Source organism: Strix uralensis, chromosome 19, assembly GCF_047716275.1.
Source record: "Strix uralensis isolate ZFMK-TIS-50842 chromosome 19, bStrUra1, whole genome shotgun sequence".
Lineage (NCBI taxonomy): Eukaryota > Metazoa > Chordata > Aves > Strigiformes > Strigidae > Strix > Strix uralensis.
The window spans coordinates 4818480-4836045 of NC_133990.1; the positions used below are offsets into that span (position 1 = coordinate 4818480).

At 37.8% G+C, this 17566-nt stretch overlaps 1 protein-coding gene across 7 annotated transcripts in view; it reads right to left on the reverse strand.

The window, feature by feature from the left end:
• QTGAL (queuosine-tRNA galactosyltransferase) overlaps positions 1-17566 on the reverse strand; it is a 187192-nt gene that overhangs the window by 67704 nt on the left and 101922 nt on the right. For all 7 annotated transcript variants that reach the window (XR_012631499.1, XR_012631497.1, XR_012631498.1 and 4 more), the window contains exons 9-10: positions 11516-11651; positions 1691-1759 (exon numbers count right to left, since the gene is read on the reverse strand). Coding sequence is in view for 2 of the 7 variants with exons in the window: in XM_074888793.1 (XP_074744894.1) it covers positions 1691-1759; positions 11516-11651 (205 nt within the window). In the remaining 5 variants the exon portion in view is untranslated. The remainder of the gene's footprint in view (positions 1-1690; positions 1760-11515; positions 11652-17566) is intronic.

The following is a 17566-nucleotide window of genomic DNA, read 5'->3' on the forward strand; positions in this document are numbered from 1 at the left end:
TAAATAGTCCAGCTGCTCACATGCTTCTGCTCACCATTTTGCCAGGAGTTTCAAGTACCCCTGGTTTTCTTACCATACTCTTTCAATACAATTGTGTTTCTTTGAACGAAGTTGCACGTTGCATCAGATCAGAATGAAGAGCTTTCTGCTGTTGAAAGGAGAAGGTCTCACTCCTCCGCTGCTTCTTCCTCACCTCCAAGCTCTACTTTTAGCCCTTTACCAAACAATTCCCTCTTTGATCCGATTGCAAGGTGTGCTGCTTTAATAGCCTACCCCATAAAAAGTATGTTCTTTCTTTTTTTTGGCAGGTTAATTTTCTGCCACTTTAGTGAGCTGCATCAGCTTACTGTGCCATCAGAGAAGCATCAGAGCAGGCACAACAGCAGATACAAAGGAGAATCTTTCCCTCTCAGTGGGAGCTGTTTAAATGGCTTATGCCCAGCTGGGACTTCACCATGGATCCAAGCTGCAGAATTCTCTAAGGATTCACAACAGGTTGCAGTACAATCTTCTTTATGATTGATCTGAGAGGATGGATATGTCTTAGGAAGACAAATGCCCAGGATCTGTAACAATTACACTGACAGTATCACTGCGCTGGTAGTTAGTGAGTCCTCGGTATTCCGGGTCAAAAACCAGAACTCCAATTGCTTTCATGCAGCTGAAAGCACTCATTAGCTTCCCAGTATAGAATTTGATTTTACAGTTACTGTAGTCTAACCACAAGCCATATCTGTGGAGGTGCCCCTCCTCTCCTTCTAGCCCTCCCTCAGTCCTACTCCCATCAGATAGAAGGATCATGCAACCTCAGGGTAATTTGATTCACAAGATAACTTGCTGGAGAACTTTTTATTTTGAGGGTTCCTTTTCTGCCAGATCAGCTAACTGAATCAAGTCATCCTTTCGCCGCAGGATTGCTAGACCCATTATAAACAAAGCAGTGGGAGTGTGTGGCTGAGGCCAGCGAGTGAAGTCAGACCACCCCTGCAGTGAGACCGGCTGCGCTGTAACGTCAAACTGCGCTCCTGGAAGTCTGCGCTCACAGGACCTGACCCAATGCCCAGGGGAACCAAGAACTGTCTTTTCACCAACTGTTGCAGGGACTGAATCTGGATGCAACTTTGCTCCAGGTCTTGAGTTAATTGCTATTGTGGAATTAATACTGCAACAAGACATTTTTTTTTTTCCTATATGGTTTGTTTATTGCCATCTAAGTATCATGCTTCCTTGTCTAGGGAGTAAAATGCTGCTGCCTACAATTTTAGGCTCCCAAGGAACCTACCAAAGTTTTATTCAGATACAATATAATATACAGATAGGTTACAATTAATCGCAGAAGCTCTCTTTATTTTAATAGAAACTTGACTTTTACCCATCTTGAGCCAAATTCTACTCCCACTTAGAAGAAAAACTGTCAGTGGAGGCTATGTTTTAGCCCATCATCAGAACACTTTCAGAGTATATATATATTTTTGCCTTTCTAAACTGACTTCAGTGAGTGTGAGGTCCATAGTTCTGGCTCCATAGTTCGCACTCCATTATCAAGCCCCAGCTCTCTAGTCTTGTGTCACAGCCTCCTTCCCAAAATGAATTGCTATACAATATTTAAAATCAGTGATGTATTCTTTCATCACATTTCCCAGAACCCTTCCAGATCACAGTAAAGAATGCAAGAGCACTTGTAACTAACCTCAGATTCTTCGTAAGTGTAGAATCCTCTTGTTATTTTCTTTTCATCAACATCACAAAACGCAGTTACCTGGCAAAACAGAAGCAGAGCATTTCAGTACCATTCTTTGCTACCAGCAGGTATTTCACCTGTAGTGTATCTACATAAGTAATGCTACAGGCATGTGAATGAACGCAGGGACAGGGCAATGCACCCTGGGCCTCCTAAGGAGCTTAAAAATTGATTAAATCCTTTCCAGGTGTATCTTAAGGAGATGGGCAAATTTTGCAGTTATCTGTGAGCACATTCTGTTTTTATGAACGTGAGAACAGGTGATCTAAGCTACTGACTGTGTAAGAGAAATCATCTATGAGATCATCAGCTTCATCCTCAGTGATATGTAACTAAACTAAAACCAGAGAGCAGCCTCTCATTTCAGCACTTCCACTAAACTCCCGAGATTAGGTAATAGAAGCCTTCCTCTTTCTGCCCACCCCAAGGTATAATCTACCACCAGCTACCTCAGGATAGCAGTGCTGCACTACTGCTTTGGATGCTCTGGTAATACCAGCCTCAGTTCTAGCTCATAACACACCAAGTTTGGGAATTCCTATGGTTTTGGACATTGTATTTTTCAAGTGAAAAGTTCAGCAGATTTGGTGTTTAAACACATATAATTACTGCTTCATTTTATTCTTACTGTAGTTACAGAAGCATTATTTGCAGCCCTAGTTGCCAAATATTTCAGATGTTTTTTTATTTGCATTCCTCATAAATATGCAGGCAGAATAAATGCCTGCAATCCAAAATACACAGTGGCCTCATTTTTGAGCCATTAGGTTGCCAGTAACATTTCGGAAGACTTTTTAAAATAAACATAGCTATGTTTTCCTCTGACTTCCATTAGATCTACTCATCTTATCTACACAGAACTCTTACACTGAAGCACCACAGTTAAGATAGTTGAGGCCTCGCAGAAATCAATTATTCTGGTGAAAGCTGGATAGCAGTTTTCCTATCTTTTTAATTGTTGCATTAAAAATTGATTAGCCACACTTACTGCTGAGAAAATTTGAAAAGCCAAACAGCTGTTTATTAATTTATTAAGTTAGAGAAGGCTGCAAAAGGCTGGCTTGCTTTCTGTGTCTACAAATCTCTCTCACACATTTTTCTCCTGTGATTGAAATAGTTTTCTTTTACCTGAAGTGACCTCATTCTGTTTGTGCAGAGGAAAACACTGACACAAGAGCATTGGTGTCATAATGCTGAACTTCTGCATTCTTTATTGCTACTTCACTCCCGACACAGAGTGCCACATTTACAGCCCAAGGGCAAAACTGCAGAGGAACAGATCTGTGTTACATGTGTTTTCAGGCAACAGCCAGATAGAGCTGCATTCTCTTGCAACATAAAAGGTGTTTCTACATCAAAAATACTTTGGAGACATTTCCACTATCCAATGGAATGGTTTTCTTTCCAAATTCTTAAACACCATAATATCAGTTCTTCCATTAGACATCAATGGAAAGAGAATATAAACAAAACCATGAAGGCACTACAACTATGGCTAAACACCCCCACCACACCAGCTAATAAACTGGAGCAGGTGGGCAGGGACAGTCTTTGGAACACTTAGAGGCAGACATTCATACCTGGAGAATAGGTTGCCTGAAAACAGGCACCAAAAGCAAGAATGAACAGAACATGAAGGAAACATTAAATTTTCACTTTGGGGCTGTATGACTAAAGGAATCACATCACAGGCCAGCAGATCCAGATGCAGGGATCACACTAAGCACACTTGCCCTGTTTCAGGCATTATAATGGAAGGACAACGAAAGGAGGGAATTCAGAGCAGTACTAGGAAGTTACTAGACATTGTACAAGCTCTTTGTGGCTGATGCAGGCTGGGTTGGACAGCAGCAAACACAAGCAACTCCTTCAAGCACAAAGACCAAGCACCAGGACCTATCTCAGGCTTTTTTTCTCTTAAACAGAAGTTAATACACTTTACATCCCTGGCCCTATTTCCATGACGACTGTTTTATTGCAGTTGCTACAATAATGCTTTATTGCAGTTGAAAAATCAGATGGTGTGGACTGAGCACAGTAAACTACATCTCAAGATTTCCTTGACCCATCTTATTTATATGTGTACATACATATACACACACACATATATAAAAATGTATATATATATGAAGGGAAGCAAGTAGAAGGCACTGTGGAAAGAGAGGTTACTTAGCTGTATACTTTTCATTCTGTGTTAACCACCTTTAAAATTCTCCAATATTCTGCAAATCTCAATTCCACGACTAATGTTTTACTGTCCTAGAAGCTGTGATCATTGTCAACAAAATTTAGCAGGATATGTCTTCACTGTCAACCCAACAGAGGGTTTATTTATTCTGGGAATAAATAAAGTCAAATACATTGACTTACCTTCCGACAATTGAAGTTTTTTCAGCTGTTTACACTTCTATAGATTTTAAAAACCAAAACAAAACACCAAAACTTTTGACATAAGGCAAAATGAAATTCCATCTACACTGTAATGTCAGTAACTGAGAGTTCAGCTGTAAGATCTGTGCTGGAAAGTATCACAGTGTTCACCTTCAGCATGTTGTAATACAGCCTCTGACTGGTGCATTCATTATTCTTAACATGAATGGTGTTAGAGAACCAAAGATAGTTCTTTTATCACTAGATTACCAATAATCATAATACTTCCTCTCATCCTGTGCCATAACTCATACTACTATGTGTAGAAAATTCTGCAAGCTGCCTTTGCCATACTAACCACCCACCCCAGACGATCGAGTACACGAAACTCCTGGTAACAGCAGCTGTGTGAAAAAAGAACACTTGACAGGTAAGTCTGTGACAAATTTCCCTTGGAAGATGGAAATGACTCTTAACCTTTTTCGGAATTACCACTAAAGTATCTCCAGGTATAATTTTTAATGGATTCAGCCAGCTTAAATCTGATATTTACAATATTATGAAACAGGTCAGACTTGAATGGGCAATTTTTCTGCCAGACTGTACACCACGTGGGTGGCCAAAATGTAAGTCAACTATTTTCCTGACACACACTATTTATTTTCCAATTAAAGAAAATCTATGTCTGGAGTCTAAATACAGGACTTAGGCACAGTTGTTTATCCTGTAAGGAGAACTCAAGGCATCAGGCTTATATGACCTATTTACTTTATACTATTAGGATAAACCCAGAGTCACCTATTTATTTTCCTGCATTAATGGGATTCTTTCTTGTATCTTTTATGAAAACCATCTATGCATACATGAACTACTGTCTCCCAGGGAGGAACCTATGAATTATAAAGCAGTCTCAAGTTGGTTTTTTTCCCCTCCTTCTAGCAAAATGGTTATTTTGCGATGCCTCTAACAATATGACACCACTGAAGCTTACAGAGTCCTCAGATCACACTTCAGTTTTAAGAAAATACATAAATTACATATTTTTGTTTTGAATATCACTTGTATGAAAATCTGCACAATTCCAAAACAAAGAAAAAAGACTGCTATTTCTCTCAGCTAAAAACTGGAAGAGACAGCTAGATATCTGTTATATACAAGCTACGTAATTACTATAAGTAATTTTTATAAATATGGATTACAACATACATTAACAATGGTGTAAGGGAAAAAGGAGAAATCTCCCCCTCATAAGGGAAAGTTTATATGTCTCAAAAGATAAGATATTTACTCAAAAAAAAAAATCTCTGCTAGGGAAGACACATTTGAGGAAGATAAAAGCACTTCTCTGGCTGGTTCTTTTTAATAAACACAGCAGCTGTGTGAAGGGACACACAGGCTGGGACTATCAGACCTCCCTGTGGTAAAAGGAGATTAATGGGCAGCAGATTAATCCTACTCCAAATGTACAACTGAAGAAGTCAGTAGGAGTGGGCTTGGGGTGCAACTGTAATTACCTAGCTGTCTGAGCTCTGCTGCTATTACACAAGAGTTCATACTTTGTTTCATACTTGAGTTGTTTACTGCCTTGTTGGCTACTGCAGAGGATGTTTCCTTACACTTTCCATTCCACTCAGATTTCCTGATGGAAAAACTGAAAGATTTCATCAACCTAATAATGTCCTTTCATGGTGAATGATCTTCATAGGATTTTATTCTCTCATTTCCACCTGTGGTCTGCTTTAGGTCTGTAATGATCATTTACAGAAAGCAGCAAAACAGCAAATTGTCCTGATGTGTTCTAGCTGGAAGATATGAGAAGAAAGTTTTACAAGGGAGAGTGAATAATGTAATAGAGCATGACAGAAAAAATAGACAACCCTTTTGACAAACAGTCACCTGCACACTGTCTCCTCTCCCTCCTCACTACATCAATTGGTCTCAAAATTTATCTTTAAAGGTGACAACCTGCAAACCCTCTCCAAAATCCTATATGAGCAGATCTTCCCTACTGCATTCGCTCCACATCTCATGCAATCCTTCATCCATTTTAAACTTCTAGTGACCCTGTTGATTCTTCTATTTATAATTCTTTCATGCAAACTTATGTAAGTCCTCAGAAGCATGCTGATATACATCTATCTCCACAAAAGTTAAATCCATTTAGGCCATTCATGTCAAAACAAAGTAACTGAAAGCATTATAATGCAAGTTTAAATAGATACAGTTAACGACAAACAGAACAAAAGACACGCAGAGGTATAAACATCTTCCAGTAGCCACAAGCAGAACCAGGAAACTAGCAAGCAACTCTCCGTCACAGTCTGAGTGATTTTCAGTATCAGGGTGCTGCTTTTATCTCACCTCTTTAGCACTGCAGCCATGACAGAAGCTGCAGGTATCTTTAAATTACAAGCACGCATCTCATGGCTCCATTTAAAGACACTGATCCATTAAAGATAGCAGCATCTTCCCTCTTTGCACAGGTACATAACAAAGTTGCTCAAGAGAATTTTAATACCAGAATCCAACATGCAAAGTAAGCTTCTAAACATTGTACATACACAATTCCCCTTAGTACATACAACATACAAATGCCTTCATATGTAACAGTGTGGGAACTAGTTGCAAGTGTCTCATTTCTCCAGAACAGATAACTATGTTAGTTATGCCAGTAACTTTTCCAGTGTGCATGCCTCTGTACTGACAAAACGGACGTTGCAAAAAGCACATCTTCCCAAATGGAAGCAGCAGGGAGATTTCCCTGCCATATATTAGCATGAAGTATTTGCTATAGCCCAAATTAAAGCCTCTATTTTACTCCATGTCATTTTAGGATGGTTTATACCTGGATTTAACCGAAGCTTCCAAATTTCGTATCTTTCTTCTTGTTCTGTAGGCTCTCTTTTAATTCTCTTTCATCTTGTCATTCTATCTCTTGCTACATGGTCAAGGTGGGTGTAATGCTCTTCCCTTTCTTTATGTTTCTTTGCTTTTACATGTCCCCACTTCAGTGTCTCATACTGTCAATCATATACTTTAGTTAAAATGCTACAAAACTTACACACTTCTTGCTTTTGTGAGTGAGCTGAAGGATCACAGTTGAAGTACATGGTTTAGTGATGTTGCTCTTAGAAAAAGGTGAAGAGAAACTAACAGATGATTTTAAATGGTTAATGAGTTAGGAAAAAGGGTGTACAAAATACTTCCTTGAAGCTTTCAAGTTTGCCACTGGCGGGTTGTCATAGAGAAACTTCATGGGCTGGCTGCGTACTAGTACTGTTTCCATGCCACTAATTAGCTGATGCTTATTTTGTCCTTTCTCCCTCGTTTTCTCTTAGCTACTTGAGCACTATTTTCAGCTATCGGAAATGACACAAAATGCTAATGCTGAAGTTCTCCTTTTAGCTAAAGTTTGATGGAGAATAAAAGAGCAGACAAGACAGCTCAGAAAACCTCCAGGCATATGTAGCATCCCAAAAACATTTGGTTTCCATCTTCAGCTGCAAATTATAGACAAGACGGATGTGTTTTAAACAAAAAAAGGTCTGTTCGACTTCATTCTTGCAGAAATGCTAATACTGAACCACTGTCAACTGCGTGAATCAAGAAGGGGACAGCCAGGAAACAGAATTTCCCTAAGAATACTGAGATCCTGGTAATTAATTCATAAAAACCTACTAGTTGAATAATTTTTTTCTTGTGTTGCTGTTTAGAAAAAATACTGAGCCTTGGATTTTTGCCTGAACTCTTTGGAGACAAAGCATTGCTTTAATATTCACCATACAGATGTCTGAAGGAAAAGAGAGACTATTGCTTAGGTGTCCTTTTCTCTTAAAACATAGCCGTAGTTCAAATTCAAACTGTTTTCCAAATAGACTAAAATAATAACTTGTTGCTGAGTATGAGCATACACGGTCTGCTGCTTTCTGGAATTGCCAAAATTTTGTTTTCTAAGAAACAATGCTGTTCAGTACGCAACATATTTATACTTTTCAAACAACCCACAAAAATCTAGTCAGTATAAGAAATACAATTGCTTTGTTTTTCAGGTTCTAAAAATACTAGAAACATTCTTTTTTGAAAAAGATGTTTTCTTACATGACCTAAGTTTAACAGTTCAAACTAATTAATTATCTTCCTGAAGATTTTAGTAGAGTTTACATTTCTTTTCACAATTACAAAATAATACAAACTGTATGTATTAGGTTTTGGGGGGTTTATATTATTTATCCTAGGAGTACGTGTCCCAAATTTTCTACAGGTACTTAGTGCCAATTTAGAAAACAACGCTGCTGTACTCCACATTCCAACTGAAATCACTCTCATGACCTCTAATGAAATTCTGAATCTCAGTAAAAGGATGCAGCAACAGTGAAACAGAGCATAGGTGAAATACGTGAGTCTGAACCAACTTAAAGTATAAAACCAACTGAAAGCAAATTCAGACAGTTAAACTAAACAGCTCAGTTAAATTATACAGCTTATTTTGGCAATTTTACCTGCATTTCAAAGGGTATTAGACCTTTTAAGATCATATTGTTTTACACAACTGGACCTTCAGAGGAGAAAATGGTAATTGTATTGATGTAAACCATCATAGTCTGTCTTAAGGGGCTTTTGGAATTGTTTTTAAAGGTCTCTATTTTACATAATTGATGAATTCATATCCCAGGGCCTCCATTTACAAAACATCACTAGATTCTACCCGTAGATTCAAAATGATACTGAATCTCTAGTGTTCTCATAATTAACAGAATATGTGAAAGCTTAAATCTTGTTAAAGGGTAATAGAGGAAGAGTATTTTACTGGTTTTAGGGCTGGCAAAGACGAAACTACTATTTACAACCTTTGTTCATATGGGATTTTAGAGTCTTTAGGAAGAGCTGAAGATTAGTCACAAAACACCTGAAGGAATTTTTGAGGAAAAGTATAACATGGAGTTTAACTGGCCTCCTTTTACTGTAATTAATTTAGAATAAAATGAAAACTGCCATGAATTACCTACTGCAAATTCTATGAATTTGTTTCCTGCAAATCCGGCAGCATAATCTTTTGATTAGCGGTTGGATAAGTGAGATGTTTTAACTACTTCTACAGCCTTTTGCCAATGACTTACTATGAAACACTAGGATATCATTTAAGCCTCAGTTCTGACTGAGATGAATGGACTTGGGATCTCACTTTTGGCAGAGCTAGGAAGTTACAATGACAATCATAACGAGCCTGAACAACTACATAAAACTAGTGCTTTAATCACTGCAGATGACAGGAATTTCATCAGAAATTAGCTATCTAAAAGCTCTACTCTCACTTAGGATGATACAAGTCACTTTCTGAAGCTATTTATCTTCATTAGTTCTTGAGAAAACCTCTGAATACTTCAGATGATGTGTCAGACTTAGAGTAATCAAACTTTATCCACTATATAAGGTATTAAGGATCAGACTGACTGCATTTTAGCAGTAGTTTTCTGCAGTACATTTGCAAAATGAGTCATACTTGGCATATGCAATTGCATCTGGCACGTAAGCTTGCTAAATGTGTCTGGTATAGTATCCAGTATTTAATGGGTTAATGCTCAATGCAATATTTCAATATCAAACTATACTGGAGTATGTGCAAATGTAACCTTGACAGAAGCAAAATAGTATCATGGCCTGCAACACTGCCAAAGCAAACGTTATGTAAAGGTCAGCTGGAAAGAACGTCAAATCCAGTTAATTAGAAGCACACTGCCAGAGCTAGCATACCGGGGAATGAAGGAGAGGTAAACTTTGGTTCTGTGGCAGAAAAATGGCAAAAAACCACCAATATTATTTTTCTCTTGCCTCTTTTATCATCTCTGCAGTGACATATTCAAATTACCATTGTGTTTGCTGAACAGGATGTGAAGCCCTGAATGAGTCACCTATAGAAGTAGGTGGCACATGTAACCCAAACCTAGAGAGGTGTTCTATCTTAATATCAATCTCCATTTTGACTTGGCACAAAAAAAAGCTAGAAAACAAAACAAACCCAAAAAAACCCCAGCACCTAAGATGGTGAGACAGTGCTACAAAAACAACACAGTCTATTTTTTCCGTAACATCTCAAAAATCTACCAGACAAACTGCCATCTCTTCCCTTGGAACTTATTTTCTAATTCTCATAAACTTGCAGACAGAGAAGTGCAATGGTCACTAGTAAGTTAGTGGAATTCACAAAATGCTCTGCAAAATACTAATGAAATAGAACATTTTCCTAAACCCCCTCAAAGTCACATGCACAATACATTTACTGGACAGTTCTGTCCTCTTTGAATGAAGTAACTGATCTCGTTTAATCTTCTTTCTTCATACAGTTCACCCACTGCCATGTCATGGCAACGAACGAGGGATCGCACTGGAATATCAAGGAAGAAATTCAGGTTCAATTCTTGTGTTGTATATTTACTCTGTGAATGTCTCCCATGTCTATTCAGTAATTTTGACTATGGGTATACAAATTTCTTCCACTTTTTTTTATATGTGTGTGGTCTGAGGGCCATAACATTAATCAGGTTTATATATACATTTGTCATCTTGTCTTCCCATCCATGTTTTTAAGAAAAGAAAACACATTTGGTAATAAAATGAATGTTCTGTGGTTCTTGATAAGAAACAGCCATTTGACATTAGCCCTAAAGCCTTTATCTAAAAAAAAAGTTATTACACAACAGAAAATGCTATAAAAGTAAGGTATTTAAACTCTCAGACAAATCTCTCCTGAGAAATATCTGCCATTGCCAAATGTAAGTAACCCCCACATTTTCAATTGATTGTGAATTAGATAGTCATGTACAATAGTTTCTTCTCGCCTGTTCACCTCACACCCCACCCCTATTTTTAAACAACCAAGCTTTTCAAAAGGGAGTTACAGTACAATTACCCCTCATAACACAAACCAGGTTGATCAGCATCCGACAGAGACCTGTCCAGTATCCACTTCAGAACTGGACAAATATTACACATGTATGAATAATTACGTACAAGGTAGTTCAGTATGAAAACATCTGAATAAAGAGTTATTCTACTCACCCTGGGTACCTGGCTACTACATGGTTAGCTACACACTAGCAGGCCATAAACAGTTATATAGTGTGTCTAACCTACAACTATGCTTAGTCAGCAGCAAGCAGGACCATGGGTGCATATGTAGCACTACATACACACTATGCTCTAAATAAAGTAACACAGCATTTTAAAAGAAGAAATACATTATAGAGAATATTAAGAATTTCCCCACTTTATACTAATCACCAACTAGCACTTTGGGGACAAAATATCTTATGAGAATTTTGCTACATTACATTAGATGAAGCAAGGAGGCATATGAAAGAGAAGAAAGTGTTTTTGTACAGATGTTACCCACTCTTAGTAGCTCACCTTTTTCCGATTAGCTGGTGACAAGCTTCTGTAGAGCTTCTTGCCTTGCTTGCCAGCATTCCAAATGGTGAACGATGTCCAGGAGCTCAGGACTCTGTCTTCAAGAAACCTGACTCGGTGATTCCAGATGGTTCCCCTTGAGAGTTAGAAAAAGGTTGGATTTTGACCTCTAAAACTTTTAGCATTATTATATACCTGTATGCATATATACATACTCATATACACATAAACCTGACCAAACTGATTCACACATGATACAAAAAAACCACACCAAAATATTATACTAGAAATTTCCAAGGGAAATGTAAACTGTTGGTATAAATTCTGTGGAAGTTCTCAGGCAAAAATCATTACTGTGGGGCAGCTACAGTAAGCTACTTCTGGTCTGCAAGTGCAGCTTGTGATTTTATAGCAAAATAAAAATCCATTCAAGTTTCCTGGACTTTAAGGATCTAACTTGTCCAGGTGGGTAGGCACCAGGTTCCCACCAGGAACAGAGCTGCTACAGCTATGCTGTTGTCAGTCACTCTCATCAATGAATCGGGCTGCTCCATCTCCTAGTTGCAGTCCTGATTATCCACAATTCTGTATGCATTACATCAATTTTGGTTCTATTACAAAACTGTAAAATACATGAGTATGATCACTAGATATGTCTGATGATCTGGCATTACAGCAACATCTGACTTCTATGAAACGTTTTCAAGTTTTTCCTTTTTGTAATGGATTATCAAATTTCACAAAGCCCTGTAACAGATACAAACTTACTATTCCAGGTTATTCTTATGAAGTATACCTCTGAGGTAGAAATATAACATTTGAGGTTATTGAGGTTAACAGTTAACCTAATTTGTTCCCAAAAGTTTGTCAGCAAACTTTTCTAATATTTTAATGAAAGGAATTTTGTGTTTTTATTTGCACCATTCCTTCACAGCCCTGAGTTATGGTTTGAAAAACATGCAGCCCTCATGCAGCCCTAAGACATTTGGATTCTTGCTGGGATTATTAGTGAGCTCCAGAGAGCCCACTTCACTTCAGCGTGCGATTTTTGAGCACAGCCAAATCCTGCTTAGCACTTCATCATTGATTGTGGTGTGATAACTTGGAAAGAACTTCACACACAAATAAATATACCCAAGAAGAAAAGCTACTCCATATAAGATTTCCACACTGTTTCGAGGACTACGGCTGTGCACCAGCACTTCAACTAATGGAGAAAAAAAAAATCTTGGATTTGATTGCAAATCTCTTCTAATGCAACCACAAGCTGCATTCCTGCTGCAAAGCTTTAGCTGCTGCTGGCATCCTTTGACACTTGCCTTTTTCCATGTTCATTAGAGCATACTATGTTCCCAGAAGGAAAGTTAAAGGAAAGAAATATGAAGGTCAAGTATTTTTCCAGGATCACTTTACTGGAAATTTCAGAGCTTCTGCTAGTTTCTGAAAAGGAAGATTATTGCTTTACACGTAAATGGAAAGGTTTTAAAACTGATTTTACTTTGAAATGGGACTTCAGAAGGATAACACTGTATTACATTCCAGAGGTACTTCAGAATCTATTCTGTTCACTTGAGTGACACAGGCAAGTTTCTTTTCCACTTGAGTTTGCAAAGTTAAGAAAGCTAAAGAAAAAACAGGCAACCATACAAGGCATACAAAGAATTATCAACTAAATTCTAGTTGTAGAGCAAACACCGCAATCTACATCCAGGCACACAGAAAATGTTTTGAATTGTCATGGAGATGTCCCAGTATATCCACAGTATTGGTTGCTTCCAGACAGTATACACTTGCTGTCTAGGCGATGGGGGCCTATATACCACAGGAGTCCCTACGGAGGTAAAAGTCAAGCAGACCAAATCTCGTTGTTGGTAATCACCCACAAAGATTTCAGACTGAAGCAGATTTACTGACCCGATCTTATCCATGCATGTTATATTGAGAAATGCAAGTGGGGAAAGTGAGAGAATTGCACTCAGAAATAAAAGGATATGAAAGTTATTAAACCCCAAATGAATTGGATCACTGTTCAAATACAAGAATGTTGTCAGACAGCTTCATTTAAGCACCAATAACTGCTTTCTTAAATACCTATTCTGGGTTGTGAAAATGAAGCCAATGCACCCAGCAGTTGTGATTTTCTGCTTGCATCACTACAAGGCATTCTTACGAAAATGCTCACAGAAAATAATTTACAAATGACATCTCCAATATTGTGTGTCCTTTTTAATGAAAATTCTATCAAACACTTTGCAGTTTTGAGTTAACCTTGAAATACTTTTAACAGTGCAAGCTGAGATCATCAGATAAATACAGAATTGAGGGGAGAATTTGTGACTGAGCTTCAGAGTGACAGTCACAGACTTCATGTTTTTGAAAACTTGCTCTGCACAAACAATGTATCTCACATGTTGAAGCAAAAGGTGGCTTACGGAGTGTCAAAAGAGAGAGTTTCAGTTATCCCCTTCAGGTTTCTGGTTCACCTAATTTGCCACATTTTTTGATGTTTCCAGAATAGATAACTGGGATTCCTGCCTTGAGGGATAAGGGAATGCCATTTTCCCATCCTTTAAGAACCAGTGCAGGTGCAACAGATGGGAACTGTAGCAACATGCAAAGAATGATTAAAGAAAATGCCTGAAACTATCTAGAAGTTGTACAAACCACTACTCTGAGACAATTCTCACAGCTATTTTCAGATTTTGCATTATTACATATTCATAGCCACCAGCAAAAACTAGGAGGTATTACTACTCTGCATCCTCCCAAATCAAGGCTGCTTTTCCTACCCCATGTCAGAAAGGATTGAAGCAAGCCATTTCCCAGTAGCCTCCAGTATCATTTCCTAGCCTGTATTCAGTTTACAAGATTTTCCTCAGCGAGAATGTAGGATACAAACTCTTCTGACACTAGAAGTTTTTTCTCACATCCTAATACTCCTCCATGACTCAAATTCTTAAAGTACATTATTTTTCCCATTTCTTTCATTTTCTTGTCACTTCTTTACTTTACAAAAGAAATTGCAGAAGTATACATTTTTCTACTTGGAAAATCATTCTCAAGGCTTGCATAATTCTCCTAACATCTCACTTGCCATGGCCCCTCAAAACTCATCAGTTATGTAGTCTGGAAAGAAGAAGAGGAGCCAAAATTCTGCAGGAGTGAAATGAGGGTATTCATGCAGTGGGTGAGAATGACTATGAAGTGTGTTCCTCAGTCCCAAGTAGTTATTACCATACCAGGCACCCAAGTCATATAACAATGGAGCTCTGTTAAAATGTGTGGTGTCCTACTGACTGAATACAGGAGTCAAGAAACATCTGCTCTACTCCTATTTTGAAATGAAAGATAATGTGACAATAAAAGCTATATGATTTAATGTCTGAGCTCAGTTAAACCTCACCATATTGTTTGACTGCCTTTCCCCTCCTTCCCCCAGCGAGGCTACATAAGTGAATCAACAGAGCAAAGACAGATGTACAAGTACTTGACAAACGCACAAATACAAGCCCAATATCCTAAGCAGTACTGGAATTTTAGGCATTGATTACCATCCGCAGTAATACTATAAACCTATAAATCTGACCTTTTCTATATATACGTTGGTCCCGCACGCTACTCGGGTATCACCAGGCAGGAAGAGGAGCTATTCAAGTGAACGGCCTCTTCCAGTAGTTTTTTGTTCATGGTAGGATAAGAGAGTTATATTATAGGTGAATCTCACCTGATAGATAATCCAGAGATGGAAGAACAGAGAACTTTTTAATCATAGTGAGAGCTGAAAGAACAGATGGTTTATACCTAGTTTTGCACGCAGAATTCAAGGTCCTTACACTCCACAGGAAATTCAGAAATTAATCCCATTTGAACCTTGACCATACTGGTGAATAAACTGATTTTTTTTCTTTTTTGTCGTTGTTGTTCTGTTGAACTTCATCTGAACTTATTAATTGCTGGACTACATCGTCCCACTGAGTTATTACATTTACACTGTTAATAGGTTCTATTAATGTCTGAGTTCATCTTCAGGTCATGGGTCATTAACTGAGGCATGGTTTGCATTGTGGCCTATTTTTCATGAAAGGCTTATTAAGAAAGACAGAGACTATCAATGTTAATGCCATTTACTTTTCAAGAATCTAATGAGGTCATTAGTTTCCGTGTTTAATTGAAGTGCCAAATGCAAGAATAGAAGACAAAAATGCAGTTGACCTCATCTTTAATTCAGTTGTACAGGAATATGTTACGTTATTCTTCTCTCCTGCCTATTTTTGGATGCGTATGTTTTTGCAGGAAATGAAGCAGGCATTCCTGCGCTCATCACTGACAGGAGACCCATGCCTCAGAGTACCTCTAAAACAACCAAATGTGTGTTTCAGACTAAGTGCCTGTTCTCCTTCGCTTACATGACAATGGAAGCTTCTAGTGCCTGAAACCAGATGGTTTCAATAGATTACGTAATTTTGGTTATTTCTGCAGAACAAGCTCTTAACAATATTATACTCATTCAGACTACACGGCATATGAAATTACTGTAAGCCTTGTAAGTACACTTCACATTTTCTGCATAAAAGGGAATCGCCTGAATCTCAAATGGAAGGTACAAAACTTATGTTCTGCATACACTGAATTTCTCTTGACCAGAAGCTTGTAAATGGCAACAAAGATTAGCTACCTGCCCCAACGGCCTGTCTTCATGTGCAACACTACCTAAGACAAGTACAATGTTTTATTGCTCAACTTGTTCCAAGCTGACTTTTATCTTACAATGAGGTACACTGTTTTATATACAGTTCCTTTTCTCCCCTTTGGCAAGATAAAAATCTATGAATTTTACAATGTTTTTATTATACACCAAACTTTCTTAGTACTTACTTACTGAAGTACTTCTCACTATAAAGCCAGCTCTGATATTGTATCAAATCAGTGTAACGTAGCTATGTAGCACAAAGCACACACACCCCTAGGATACAAGCTGTAACGCGAGATAAAATGATTTAGATTTAAGAGATACAATATGTGGGACTTTGTGTTGTAAATTCCTGGCTGAAGAGAAGTTTCTCAAAATTTATATTGCTCATTCACATTTAGCACGTATCCATCATAGACTTCAGATGAAATTACAATGAGAACATTTATATTTCTGTATGCACCTAATGAAATCTAAATATAGACACTGTATTTCATTCAGATTCTGTCACACACCCAAAACATTTAATAACGCAGCCTGATGCCTCCAGGGTAAGGGAGAATGCAAATAAGATTTTGTTTCCTGCTTCACAGATACTTTCACCTCTAGATATTTGTTCCAGAAGGATACTAATCATAGGAAATGACCTAAAAATCATTAGTGTTTACAATTATACATACTAAATAGAAATAACTAAATGTTGCTTGCCAAGTAGTTTTATATATATTTTAGGAAGTCTGAAAATGCAAAATCAGGCATTTCGTTCCCTGAACGGAAATGAAAGACAGTCTTATAAACTAAAATCAGCCCATAATAGGCTACGAGCGACTGTTGTCTTTGTTGAAAAGACTGAATCACCACCTTTGTATAAACAAGTCCTATTAACCAGCTCTATTTTTAAGACTGAAACTAGGCATAAACTGTTAAAGAAAATAATTCAACTTTCCTACAAGCATCATTTTGATCTCAGACAAGATATTAATCTGGTTGGTGATTTACTATTTCCAAAGCCAGGCCTAGGCTAACTCTGACAACATAGGCCAATGGTGAAGCAAAACGCCACAGAAACTCAAACAAAACACCCTTTAAAAAAAAAAAAAAAACCAAACCAAAACAGACTTCTTGAAAAGGTAGAACACGCATTAAATAATGTCAGGTGACCAAAAGGCAAATTAGGAAAGACCCAATTTAAATTATAAATTTAAACCTTTGTGATGAGTCCATTAATCCCTTTTTGCCTAATGTTCACTTTAGTCTTTAGAAACAAATGCTGGCCAGCCCTTCAGAACTTAGACAACAAACAGGGGAACAAGCCAACAAGAAGAGATGTTACACAACCTCATATTTGAAGGTTCACACAA